This window comes from Diaporthe citri (genome assembly GCF_014595645.1).
Source record: "Diaporthe citri strain NFHF-8-4 chromosome Unknown scaffold_4, whole genome shotgun sequence".
In the NCBI taxonomy this organism is placed as follows: domain Eukaryota; kingdom Fungi; phylum Ascomycota; class Sordariomycetes; order Diaporthales; family Diaporthaceae; genus Diaporthe; species Diaporthe citri.
In genome coordinates, this window is record NW_025064849.1 from 5,687,387 (window position 1) to 5,701,312 (window position 13,926).

A 13,926-nucleotide genomic window follows, 5' to 3' on the forward strand; every position below is an offset into this window, starting at 1 on the left:
TCCAGACTTTTTCTTTTTTCGAAGCCGGTTCGTGACAGGAGGCCAGGAAGCGGCCCTAAGTGTGGGGCCCTTGTCTCCTGGCGCAGGGCCGGCCAGGGAGATTGGGGCCCAGTTGACGGGCTGGGGATATGCCGGGAGGAAGAGACACAGACGAGAGACCGGGAGCGAGCTTTCGGTGTGTTTTCTGTAAATGCGATAGTGCGGAGTAAAGTCTGCAGCACGTCCACGTCCCTACATGCATAGCAACGAGGAAGGACGAGACGACACACGCTCGTTAACACAGCAATCAAGACTTCGGCTCCGACCAAAGGTCATACCCACTCGGATTCGACCGAGCAGCAAGGGGGGGGGTTTGATCAGATGCGGACGTGGGCGTGTGTTTTGAAACGAAGCCCACACGTCGACGGTGAACCTTGCTGGCTGAAGACTCCAATGCATTGCGTTGGATGTGCTCTGCATTGCCATAATAAGAACAGTGTGTGTGTGTGTCCCGTGGCCCGCGCTTTGTCCTCCGGCGTCACCTTCGGGGGCGCTGGGCTCGCCGCGGTAACGGTCTGATGTTGAGATCTATAGATCGGGCCGTGGTATCCGAGAGGAGATGGTGTGCCACTGAAGAGCGAGGCGCGACGATGAATACTACACTGTCCTTCACTAGTACATCTCGATCGCGTATGTATTCGTCCACGCAGGAATCGCGCTATTGGGCTGCTCTCATTCTTCGAGCCGGGCGGGACGTCCTGGATACATCCGGCCCGGTGCCGTTAGTTCTGGGAAGTGAAGCCTCGAAGACCAGACTTGAGACCCACAAACCCTGTCCGTCGAAGGTCACCCGTGGCCTACTTCCAGGGAGCAGACTGCTTGTGCCTGAGATGCCCAAGGATATACCCTCACGCCCTAGCTTCCCCAGCTAAGCTCAGATGAGGTGGCACTGAGACAGCTCCCTACGGCGCTCCTCGCCATGTAACTTTTGCCTAATGCTAACCCGACCTGCGCCATCCAAGGGATCCGGTTGGCCGTCAGGCGTCAGCTATCCGGCCAGAAAAGACGTGGGCCAACAAAAACGACGGCCAGAAGGCTAAATAGTCTTTGAGTGTCCTCGGGGGGGCTGAGGGGGCCATCCGAGCCTAGTTGTGCCCTAGCGAGGGTGACGCGCATGTGCCGAAGGATTCCAGCTATGACTCCGGCATGCCGATCGAAAAGTATAATCGTCAATCCTCCGCTTGGTTGAGCGTGTTGGCGTCATATCGCCCGCCCCCTCCAGAGAGAAACTCAAGCCCTTCCCGAGCTGGGCCCATGCCCCCCCCCCCCCAACCAACTCATGAGGGTGCTCACAGCCGGGCACCCATTGGATCAGGCGCGAAGCAAATTCACACCGCCCCCTTTTTTTTGTGTGTCCCTTTTGACTTCCCGCGTAGACTTTTTTGACGCGTCTCATCATGCACTCAGCTTCATCTCGCGCGGCCTCGGTAGCCTGAGGTTTGTCCAAGGTCATAGCGATGGATGAATGTGTAGGTTGGCACCGAGCACCGAAAGGCACTCACTTGCCTCTGCGTCCCTTTCCTCCCCCCTCGCAATGGAACAGGGTCGGAAGATCATTCCGACCTGTCACCTTGTCGGATGTGGGGGCTTGTGACGCTGGAAGTCAGGGGAGTTGATGCCGGGTGACAGGGTGGTAGGGGCCGGCTGCGCAGCGTTGGATTACTGTGCATAGATACATTGTACTTCCTCTGCCCCGGGCGGCCCTTCCACGGAGATGGATCCTCTGGTCGGGACTCAGTGCGTAAAGGTAGTTAGTCAGTCAGTAGGTTCTCCAGGCGCCGCAGATTTGCCGAGCCGCGTCGAGCCGAGCTTGACGTCGTGGGCTCTTCTTTTATGCGCCGACGGCGAACGGTGGCTGTTGTTGGTCTTGTCGCAGGGTGAGGGGAATGCCAGGCTAGAGCTAGAGCTGTGGGAAATGAGGGACTTCTAGAAGGTTTCCGGACTGTTCCGACGACCTTGGTTGCTCTGGTGTCTGAGCCCGGCGGGACGCTGTCGCAGCCCAGCGGTCAAAGCTGAACGGCAGAGCCCGCCGTCCAAGATAGGTGAGCTTCTCCCGCAGCAGGAGCTTCTCCTGTCCGTACCTATGCACGTTCCTTTGGGACTGGTGGAGGAGGCCATCATGGGCTGGCCATCCTGGACTGGGGGGCGTTTTGATAATACGGTCCGCGGCTGCCACCCGCTGTAGCGCACCAAAGTCCTCCCAGCAGGCCATACGTCAACGTAATGGAATGGCCGAGAGACTGACATGTTCGTTGATGGCGTGTGTGCTGTGCGTATGTGCGTACGTGCGGGCGTGCCATAGAAATGCATTCTCTGGTAGCGCCCGTTGTATTGAGCAGTTCATCCCGACCCACGTCTCGGAGCCCGACGCAACGTAGAACCCCTCGCTGTGGGTTACTCGATCCGCGGACAAGACTGACGTGCAGATCACCCATGAGTGCCATAGATGAAAAAAAATAAAATAAAAAGTCTCCGCCAGACAGGCGTACTGCATCATCGCAGGTTACACCATCCCGAGGCAGGTAGGTGAGATGATGCACACGGCAGCTGAGCATCTGTCTCGCTGCGATGTAGTCTAATGTGTGGTACATGCAGGCCTGACCTGTCGGCCGCTGCTTGGTGGGTTCCGCGGCGCAGTACCGTGGTAGCAGCCGGACGATAGCCTGCCCTGCCTGCATGAACGAGTTGCGGGCCTGGCCTTTGCTCTCTGCAGCTGGCCCGATTTGAGCCTAGGGCCGGCCTTGACATTCCACTACACTCAGTAAACGGGACCACTGTAATATGAGCACCCCGGGCTTGGCCCCGGGGGGCTGGCTGGGCATGGGTGGTGCCCCATCATTTGCTCCTCCCTTCGCAGGCTTGCGAACGGGCCTCCGCCGCCCTCAGTGACCTGGCGCGACTTAGTCGCTGGCTGTCATATATCACCTGCCTGGGACACGCCCGCCCGAAGTTCCCCTTCATGACATATCAGCTGGGCCAAAACAGGACCCTCGCAGGCCTTCGAAACCGGCGCGACCAGCCTGCAAGAGTCGTGGCCACGAGATATGGCCCGGCTCGTCAGGAGCACGTCAGCAGAGCCGCAACCCCGTCCGGGCAGGGGTGTGGTTGGGTGATCGTCGCCCTGCCGCCCCTCTTTGCTGCCTCGCGCGCCTGCAGGACGGCGGTTGTTTCTGCCAAGCAGGGTAAACTCGGCTAAACCAGAGCGATATGTGTGCATGCATATCGGCATGGGTGGCCGAGACCTTGGAGGCGGCCCTCAGATGCGGCTCAACAGATGCAAAACATGCAAGGCATGGGCTCTCTTTTCCTGGACCCCGCGACTGACCACGAATTTGGGGTGAGGATTGTATAAATATCCATCTGAATATGTAGCCCGCCTAGTGCGTAGAGTTGGCGGTTGGTTCCGGGACCAAGTCCCGTTCTGGACTGGCCGGGCCTGTTGCCGAGGGCGCCGTAAGGCTCAACAGGGGACATGTGCGCGAGGGAAAGGTCGAGTCTGAGACTGACGGCATGCCATGTGTGTGCCAAGTTAGTACAAGCCTAGTAGGGAGGGGAAAGCGCACGATGGGAGGAGTGAAACAAGTGCGTTGGGAGGGGCCCAGAGTGGGTGGTGGGTTGCTGGTCGGACGTGTCAAAACGCCGTCGGGCTCAAGAATCCCAAACCAATCAATGCCATGAAGCACATTTTGAGGTCGGGCGTCTGAGCCTTGAAGGAGCGACAAGACGTTCAGGCCCAGGTCGTGTCGACTATGGGGGGCCGTCCGTGCGACTCAGGGGGTAGGGCAGGGTCGTAGGGCGCTTGGGTACTTGGGAGGCGCGAGCCGGGAGGTACTGGTGACTTGGCTGTCTTGCAGCCAGTCGAACGGCCTCTATCGTGTGTGCTGTACGTGCTGTACGTGCTGTATATTGACCACTGACTGTGCACTTGTAATCTGTTACAGTTCGCACTCCATGAGTAGAATACCGTGTCTTCGTTCTGCACATTGTAGGTAGATCTATATATCCAAGTAACGGTTTCTATGCCAAACGGGTGAGGCGTCACTGGTCTCGTGCCCGACCCGTATCCTCTTTTGTGGATGTCGATAGACACGCAAACAGCATCATTCGCGGTGGCGGAAGTGTACTATTTTTGAACGGGTTCTAGTTCAGTCTATACCAGATAGAGTTCGTCCTGAGAGGCCCAGCGATGGCTATTCTACGGGGGCGTGGGGAGCGATTCGCATGTCATCTTGGGTGGCACCTGGGAAGGCTCGGTCGACAACGGACCCAGGTCCGTTGTTGTTTTGTCTATAACAAGACATGTGCAACTGGCCTCGGTGAGGTCCGAATACGCATCATTTCCCAGCAGGACTGCTGGTGGTGTTTTGCGTGTTTCCACCGCGACGGCCTCTGCCCCATCTCGGTGAGCGAGGTGCAAGGTGCGAGAAGGTTGTCGCGGCTGGGTTTGGCTGGTCATGTACCCGGTACAAGAGGCAAAGTATACGATGTCCACCCCACCACCGTTGGACCGGCTCGTTCGCTCGAGCCTCCACTAGCTACTCGCAATGTCGGGCAGTGTCATCGACATCTTGCTCCTCTCCTTTCATCAACTGGGTGGTCCACCCCACTCACCTCCCACGGGCTTTGCTTGTATGTGCGCGTGTATCGATCGGTGTCTGTACCGATGCATGCACAGCCGTGTCCGGTACTTGATCATCCCCACGGAAATACAGTACCGTAGTCAGCCACAAAAAAGAGAAACCCAGTCGGCCAGGACGCGCCGTGGCTTCTCCCAGAATGGGCACGCGGGCGGGAGTGCTTGCGAGAAGGATCACCGACGACGCCCAAAGCCCACACACCTGAGCACCCTCCCCTCCATCCCTTGACCTGACCCCAGCCGGTGATCAACCCCCGTTCGAACATTCGAACATGCCGCAGCTTTGCTGTCAGTGCTGTCAAAGCTCGCACCGTCAGGCCCGGCAGTGGGTCGATGACCGTCCGTTTTTCCCGCTCCACCCTTTCCTGTCGTGGGCACTTCCGATAGCACGAGGGACAAACGTCACGACAGCCCCAAGGATATGACGGCCTTCCAAAAAGGAAAACAGAAATATTGGAAGGCAATATGCAGGCATCCCCCTCACCCTGCGCCCATCACCCATCACTCATCGCCCAGGACCAGGGAGCTGGGCGCTCCGGACCAGTGTCCCCGCGCACAGTCCTCATGACACTTTTGACAATCTTGTCGTTGCCCTCCCCTCCTCGCAAATCCGAGGGTGCTGCCCTGCCACTTTTTGGGGCCCGTTGCCCTGTCGCATCTTGCCTGTAGATTCAAGGTGGCCGAGGGCTCCTTGTCAACACCCGTTCGCGCGGCTCTCGGACATGGACAAGCTGCCCATGCCCACTGTAACTTTGCAATAACGCTCTTGCTGCTCAGTCCTCCCCGGCGGTTTCTTATCCTCCTCCTCCTCCCCCCTCCCCCCTTCCGCCCTCCCGCCGTGTGGCTCCTCGTGCTGCCCTTCCCGTACATGCTCCACGCCGTCACAGCTTCCTCTGCCCTTTTTCTCTGGGTACAATTTCCCCCATGTCACATCCTTCATACCGGACTAGGGCCCGTCTCGTCTTGGATATATCGGGACCATGCCATCAGGCATGGAACTGGCTCTACTAGTGTGAGTCGCAACGACTTCCGTGAACCGGGTGCCGCGATGCCGCCTACCACCTGCTCCTGGTAGACTGCCAACCTCATCGCCGCGCCATCCGCGCTTGAACATCGCAAATTGCAGCAGTCCCTTCTCCTTCATGCTGCCCAACGGGGCTGGACACCACCAGCAAGCATCGGCGCGCACGAGCGCGTGTCTTTCGGGCCAGCCTCTTGTCATCAAACACCCTTTCCGTCCGGGAAAAGCCTATTATTGTTGTTGTCCTGGTGGCTTTCTAAAAGACCCCGGGATCTGCGAGCCGGGCTGGGCCTGGGTCAAGCTTGAGCTTTCCCCTCCACTCCACCACCTCCCCCCCCCCTGCTGCGCGCCGTTCATCACCCCGGGAGATATATGTCGAGATCCATATAGACCGGGGAACATCGCTGTTGTACTTTTTTGTCTTCGTCCCATCAATCATCCAGCACCCCTACCGCGGCACCGCCCTATTTTATCCAGACGCCTCTGTGTCACAATACACACACACGCCCTCCTCACCTGGGGGGATCCACCCCAGTGTGGGCAGATACCAACCTCGTCCCGTCTTTGCCATTGTTTATAAGCCGTGGCTTGACCACACCTGCCTCACCTCTTCCGCTACATAAATCTTTCCCAACCGCGCCGTGGGTACGCACAGCCAGCCAGATATCACCAGCAACATTTAACACAGGACTGCCCTCCTCCTGCTCTCTCTGTCTCTTACTCTCTCACACACACGCGCACACATTGCCAACGCTTCTCCTCACACCCCGCCTACCTAGGCAGAGACAGTCCTTACTATCACTACGACAACTTCCCCCAACCACCAACATCCACACATCCACACACCCTCACCCACCCCAGGATGTGTGACTTCACCAAGAACTACTACATCTACTCGTCGTGCCTGGACCCCGGCGCACACTTCTTCCGCACATCAGTCGACGGCAACAGGAAACTGGCCTGCCCCAAGGGTCCTCACGAGAGGTATATCGTCCAGCCGGGCACGTGCCCCCTGTGCTCCGGATGAGAGAGGGGACGGACCACCAAGCACCGAATACCTCACGCACTGTTCACACATGAAGACTGCAGGCGGCGGGCCTCAACCGGCGACGACAGAAGTCCGGGAGGGAGGAAACCATGGCATGATGGGCGCCCGACACTCCGCCGTGGCTGCTGAGCGGGGAGGGAAGGCCCTCGCCTGGTCCGCCGAGGTCACCTGGTCCGACGACAGAACCGGCGGCGGGGGGCCGTCCACCGCGGAACGGTCTCCCAGCACCAGGGACGAGGAATGGTGCACGGGTTCTCTGGGTTCGGCCTCGGGGGCTGGCGCAGGGGGTGACGTTGTCCTGTCGTGGTCGTGGACATCTTCCTGGCGCTGACGCCGGGGGGGGGGGGGGGGACTCGGTGTGGAAAACGACTACGGATCACACCGCAAGGGCTAAAACGAGGCCTGCACTCGGGGCAACGGAACCTGCCGGTTCCTGCCCATCTCCTTCTTTCGGCTTCTACACCACGAATCGGGTCTCTCAGCCTCACGCCGCCACCGACATCACGGGTCGTGTCTCAGCCACCGGCAACTGGACTCGTAATAGTTTCGGCCAACCTGAACTCCTCAGATCCTCCCGCGGTGGCTTTTCTGTGTCTCGTCTTTTTCCTTTTACTTTTTTTTTCTTCTAGGCTTTCTTCTTTGGGTCATGTATTTACGGCATGGCGTTCTGGGGGGGTTTACAAAAAAGGGACTTTGGGGGTCAACTAAAAAAACATCTCTTTTTGTATAGCGGCTTGGGATCATTGGAGCTTTCATTAAGCGGGCGCGCAACATCTTTTTCTTTCAGTTTCATATTCTGTTCCACATTTAGATAGTGATCAAGAGGGTATATCCAAAAGGGCAACCAATGGTTTCTACTCATGGCGCTGTGCGACTTTGCCGCCTTGTTTGCTTTTCTCATTCCGCACGAGTAGAGAAATGTATCGGATGGAAAGAGAGGCCCATGGGTGGAGCAGAATAAGGCTAGTTTGAGAAACTAATGCATAGGTGAAAGTGCCGAAGATTTGACAGAGGTCCAAACATGAGCACACATCCGTTCAAGATGCGCAGTGACAGGCGAACCAGACTAGTATCACGTATTGAGACGACTCCTTCACTCGGTTTGTTCCGTTTTCAGTCTCTTCTGCACATTCATGCAACCTGCTTCAAAAAGCTGTGCAACCTAGTCGAGGACCGTATATCAGGCTGAAACCCGGCGATCCAACGGCACTCAGAGGCTACAACGCACCGATTTGAAAAAAAAAAAAAAAAAAAAAAAAAAAAAAAAAAACCATCATTCTGCCCAGGAAGAACCATTCTCCACCCGGCAACGATAACATCAGATTGTCCTCGGGTGCGCATCCGTGCGTACATGGCACCATACCTGCCGTATTTCCGACGACGCGGTAAACATGTAACGCAGGCACGGACGCGGCCACGAGGGCGGTGATGACTCGTGGCCGGGCAACGGCGGTCGCGGTCGGCCTCGCGGTTTACCACCATGCCGCCCTCCTTGCTTGGCCGTGTCATGTACGTTGTCCTACACGTGCGGAATACCAGGCCGGGGGGGGGGGGGGAGGGTGGTTAGGCAGTTGGGCAGTTGGGGGGAGTGGGTCGACGGCCGCCCGCGTGCCCGCCGCATTGACAGGACAAAAAAGGGCTCCGCAAAGAGCAGAGCCGGCGGCCGGTGAGCAGGGAAAAGTGTTTCCAGGTTGGCGGTGCCGGGGGTTCCGAGAGATTAACAAGATAAAACGCAGGTCCAGCCTCCCCCCCCCCTCCCCGGGCGTATTGACGGTGAGCGGTGGGAGGGCTCGAGTCAGAGCCTGCCCCCTCCCCCCCCCGGGTTTATTCTTAGAATAAGGCTGCGACGGAACAAAAAAGTTTTTTCCCCTGTGGCTCCGTCTGGTCTTCGGCGTGCCTTACCGTTGACGGGGAAGTTGGGGCTGGCTGTCCTTGGTGAGCCCTCCCCCAAAGTCGCTCAGACCTCGGCAGCCCGTTGGTAATCTCGAGACGGAGCTTTCCGAAGTATGGGTTTCCACAGTTGCTGCTTCTCTGATGGGGATACCTTGGTTGCCTTTCTGGGATGTTCCTACCTCAGATTCGCCTCGCTGGGGTTGGATGGGGCATTATCTTCCCCCTCGCGGTGACAGGAGGTGAAGCACCAATTGTGCATGCGTCGTGTTGTAGTATTGTGCACAAGTACACATTGGTACGCATTCTGTCCCACTCTGAGGAGCCATTTTGTTCATGGCTCACCTAAAAGCTACTAGTATGGTCCCGGTCGTCGAAGCGGCAACTGTTGCCAGTCAAGACTGGAAAGGTAAGCGTTGCTCTCTCACAGCACTCGGTACACTGCCGAGTTTCTTGATCCGCGCCCAGATGGGCCCAGATGACGCACGATAATACCAAGATGTGTGCCGCGCGCGGTGCAGTCGGATGGTTTGGCCAGCCCGATGCCACATATGCATGTCACGTCGGAGACATGCAGGTCACAGGCAGAAAGTGGTTCCGAAAACGACAACCAAATACCGGACGGAGCGAGGCTGCGTGGCTATTGTCAATTCTGGACTGTCATCGCCCTGCCTTTATGAAAGATTTTGCTGGAGGCTGTTGAGGTGACAGTGTTGAAATTGCGCAAGTGTATCGAGATCCTGGTGAGTAAAATTTGAATAGTAATATTCAGACTTGTGATATACTCAGGCATTACTAATAATGATGAGCGCAACAGAAACAATGATTAGCGCCGGCCTGATGCTTATCGTTACAGTGACTTCAGGCTGCTCCTGCAACATGGTAAACACATTTCCATGTAGTAGTCTAGTTGCTTTTTTCAAATCCTAAACACTTTTCCGCATAGCGACCAAGTTTCGGAACTTCTTACATGCAGGGAGACACACGCCCCATGAGACGAGTTCCAGACTCCTGCACAAATGAAAGTAATCCAAGAATGCAAACCTACAGCTATCGGACGCAATAGTAATGACGCCAACACCATATCAGCTAGCTGGTACAACCCGGGGCCGCCCACCTCCCGGTGCGGCGCATCACGGCTGCCGAGTGAAAACGGCATGGTATAGGCGCCTGTCGTCACGCACCCTCCTCGGGCGTGAGTTTTTAACTCATAATCGCAAGCTCCGTTGACGTGTCTTGGTACTTTAATCACGATACACCGCCACGGGCGATGCAACGAACAGGCAGGCCGCCGTGCAACAGCAACAGCGGTAACCATGGGACCCACGACCACGAACACCACCACCACCACCACCATCACTGACAGGTCAATCCGTTCTCGCCAGGCTCGAAGCCGGCCCCAGATGCATGCGCCCTCGCACTCGCGTCCAGACCTCCATGGGCGCGAGAAGTTTTTCGTAATCGCAACCTCGAACAAAACCAAAGTCCGGCTGGCCGACGCGACATCGCGCCGGCAGTGAACTGCGTCGACGGCGGCCTGGACGACTCGGCGTGGCTGAGGGGACCTGATCTATCTATGCTTGGACCACATCGAGGTGACATTATGTACATCGTGGGGTAAGTCAAACTTTCCCGCCCAAACCGTGGGCGGCGCTAGTCGGTGATTCGGCCGTCCATGAGGCTCCGCACAAGGGACACCTCGCCGTGGTTGCTCACCTAGGTAGTGCCCGGCTGAAGAGACGGCCATGAGGTGAGAGTGACAGCTCACGTTGGTGGGTCTCATCGCAACGATGGGTGCTGACTGTTGATGGTTCCCTCAGGCAGGCTACGTCTGCTTGGCTCCCGATGACAGGGCTGGCATGTGTAGCCTGCCAGTTTGGTGGCCTGATATTGCGACATCATACATGTCTAGTCAGGCTGGGAGCCCTGCAGGTTCGTCACCGTAGGCACGGCCCGCAGCCAGGCAGACCAAGTCTTGGTAACGTTGAATGACAGGTGGCCTGCCTTGGGCGGCACGCTGAGGTCCAGACTGCTACGCTCCGTGGCCCCCACCCGACACCTGTCGTGAATAAGCAAAGCGCAGAGGATTGGCAGGTGGTTCGATGGATGGCCGGACGTGGGATTGGGCAGCATTTCGCGTCGGCATGTGCCAAAGGACTCGCGAATCTGGTCCCACGTGCAGATTGTCAGACCGAAGGCAACCGTTGCGCGCCAAGGAAAACCCGCATCTATACGGTGCATGCATGATACCCGGCTCTTCTTTCCTCGTCATGGTGTGCGTACTGTAGCACATTTTCCCAGTGATTACTGTACATGCAGCCAAGTGCTGACCGGTAGCGAGTTCGGCGTGCATATGCAACATCAGAATCAAGCGTATCACTGATCTGCAGCTCCCGACGGCACGTAAGCACCCTAGCTTCAGCCTCTCAGAACGCGCCAAGGCATGTGTCCTGGTAGTTGGCTGGTGATACGTGTGCCCGCACTCCGGCATGTGTTTGCAAACATGTTGCCCGTCTTCCTTTTCCGAGGAAAGAACCCGCGCGTTCCGTCTGAAGTGCACAGACAAGGGCCACGTGATAGGCGCCAATGATTCCTGATAAGATCCACCTACCACGTTCCACGTCGCTGAAAATACCACGTATAGCTAGCGGTTCGCAGAGTTGATGGCAGGGGTGACGCATTGCGATTTTCGGTGACGAGGCAGGGGGGATCCCACAAAACCAGGCACCTACCTCCTCCGGACACGGAAATCCGGCTCTCCTAGCGGTAGCAGTCGATGTGCGGTAGGCTTGTTCCCGGGTGCGCCTCCGTACTGTGGAACTGGGCCGAACTTGGGTGGAGCTTTTCTGCGGATATCCGTGAATCCTTCGGAGTTCTGGTGCGATGGATATAACCAGCGTACACGGGCGAGTTTTGAAGTTGCACCCACCAACGAGTGGGGTTGTTGACACCGCGGCCTGGCTGCTGCGACGCTGTCAGCACCCATCTGCCTAGCCTGTCCCCGCGCATGTATTTCATTCGATGACAATCATCTGCCAATTTGGCAGCGCGTGAGATATGACGGGACAAGGCGCTTGGGTGCGTTAGCTGGTGGGACGGGCCAGTCGATTGACAGCTCCCACGGGGTTTGATGCCGTGGATATGAGTAAGAACCCGGCTTGCTTGAATCCGTGCCATCGTGACGTTCCATGAGTGAGTCGACTCGGCGGAGCGGGGAATGAAGCACAAGAGACAATTAATACCAAGTGCCCGTAGAGCCGAAGAATGTCCAAACCAGAGTGAAATCTCATCGTGACCTTCCCTTCTTGCTGAAGCAGCAGCATTTTGTCCTTGAAGCACTGGTGTCTTTTGAACACAGAATCGCCAGGATGACGCTGACGTCGCGTCTCTATACTCCGTGGCACAGTTCCAACCTGACTACGCTCCCCTACACGCCCATTCTCCCTGAATCCTTTGGCGGTCCCATTGCCACCCTCACCACCACTTTCATTCTCGTGTTGCTCGCCGCCGTCGTCTCAGCAAATCCCAAGACCTCCAAGACAAACGGAAAGCCCATCCCCCTCCTTAACCCCAAGCGTTGGTTCGAGCTGTCCACAGCCCGCGCCCGCCGCGAATATGACACGAACAGCTGGAACATGACGCTCAGGGGGATGGAGAAGTTCCGCGGCGAGCCCTTCCGCCTGCTGACGACGGAGCTCGAGGGCACCGAGGTTGTGGTCCTGCCGCCGCGGTACGCGGAGGAGCTCAAGAGCGACGAGCGTCTCAACTTCCCGGCGCTCAAGTCCATGGGCATGCACGGCACTCTTCCGGGCTTCCAGACCATTGGGACGCTGGCCCAGGACAACCGGATCATCCAGATGGTGACACAGCAGGACCTGACGCGGTCGCTACCGCGCCTGACTGCGGCGCTGTCGTCCGAGTGCGCGGCGGCGCTCGAGGACGCGATCGGCGGCGGGAGTAAATGGAAGGAAGTCATGGTACGGAGCGGTCTTAGCCTACCCGCGGTCGCACGCCTGAGCACCCTGGTCTTCATGGGGCCCGAGTCGTGCTACGACCGTGAGTGGATCGAGATTGTCATCGGGTTCACTGTAAACATTATGCTGGCGAACATTGCGCTCCAAGCCTACCCGCGCTGGCTGCGGCCCCTGGCGAACCACGTTGTACCGCAATGCCGGCTCTTGCGGGCCCAGGAGCGCCGGGCGCGGGAGATGATCGACGACAAGCTCGCGGCGCGGCGGGCTTTCAAAGAAAAAGAGGAAAACCTGGGCAGCGGCAGCGAGGCCCAGCCCAGCCACGCGCTGGACTGGTTCCAGAGCCAGCATCAGAGGCTGGGAGGCGAGTACAACCCAACGCTGACGCAGCTGATGCTTTCGTTCGCGGCGATCCACACGACGGCCGACCTGCTGACGCAGGTGATTCTGGACCTGGCGGTGCACCGGGACCTGATGGAGCCGCTGAGGAGGGAGATCGTGGAGGCTCTGGACGGGAAACCGATCGATAAGGCGGCGATGCAGAAGATGAAGCTTCTGGACAGTGTGATGAAGGAGAGTCAGAGGATGAAGCCCATGCAGATCGGTGAGTAGATCGCTGACTGGTTTTTTCATTTTTGGGAACTGCAAACCGGTCTGATCCCTGGTTGTGACCTTTCGGGTAGGCCGCAGAGAAGATGTCGAGAAGGAGCTGACCCTGCTTGTCTTTAGCGTTCATGGAGCGAATTGTCCTTGAGGATGTCACACTTTCGGGAAACATCGAGCTCAAACGCGGCACAGCAACCATGATCATGCCGAGGTTACGAGATCCCACGCTGTATGAGAAGCCCGACGAGTATGACGGGTACCGGTTCTACCAGCTGCGGCAAAAAGCTGGCAGGGAGAAGGTAAGTGCATGCTCTCAGCCCATGATGAAAACAATGCCTAAACCAAATTCCCTTGGCGCCGTGTTGATCCTGTGCGAGACCGATGGACTAACCAAGCACAACCCGCAGGCTGGCCAGCTCGTCGCGGCCACGGCAGACTTCCCGGCCTTCGGATACGGCCATCATGCTTGTCCCGGACGCTTCTTCGCCGCGCACGAGGTCATGATAGTGATGTGTCACCTGTTGCTCAAGTACGACTGGAAGGTTGCTGACGGGGCTGAGGAGCCGAGATGGCGGGCGCACGGGAACGGGCTCGAGTGTGATGGGCTGGCCAAGATTGCCATCCGCAGACGAGATACGGGAGAGGAGGTATCGCTGTGAGAGCTTGGGCTGTTGAAGATGCATCGTCCCCGATCCAGTCTTTCGCTGAGGCTCAG

General features: G+C 57.7%; 3 protein-coding genes across 3 annotated transcripts; 2 read left to right on the plus strand and 1 right to left on the minus strand.

Annotated features, from left to right (window-relative positions):
* Positions 1-1,939: 1,939 nt before the first annotated feature.
* INS49_010647 (uncharacterized protein) lies at positions 1,940-2,251 on the minus strand (the record flags this gene model as incomplete). The annotated part of the gene is made up of 1 exon (XM_043171372.1): positions 1,940-2,251. The coding sequence occupies one exon, from the start codon at positions 2,249-2,251 to the stop codon at positions 1,940-1,942; it is 312 nt and encodes a 103-aa protein (XP_043025937.1).
* A 4,307-nt stretch (positions 2,252-6,558) lies between these two features.
* On the plus strand, positions 6,559-7,075 carry INS49_010648 (uncharacterized protein; the record flags this gene model as incomplete). The annotated part of the gene is made up of 2 exons (XM_043171373.1): positions 6,559-6,680; positions 6,745-7,075. 2 exons carry the CDS (start codon positions 6,559-6,561, stop codon positions 7,073-7,075), a joined length of 453 nt encoding a protein of 150 aa, XP_043025938.1.
* Positions 7,076-12,002: 4,927 nt separating this feature from the next.
* INS49_010649 (uncharacterized protein) lies at positions 12,003-13,870 on the plus strand (the record flags this gene model as incomplete). The annotated part of the gene is made up of 3 exons (XM_043171374.1): positions 12,003-13,209; positions 13,335-13,510; positions 13,619-13,870. 3 exons carry the CDS (start codon positions 12,003-12,005, stop codon positions 13,868-13,870), a joined length of 1,635 nt encoding a protein of 544 aa, XP_043025939.1.
* Positions 13,871-13,926: the final 56 nt, after the last annotated feature.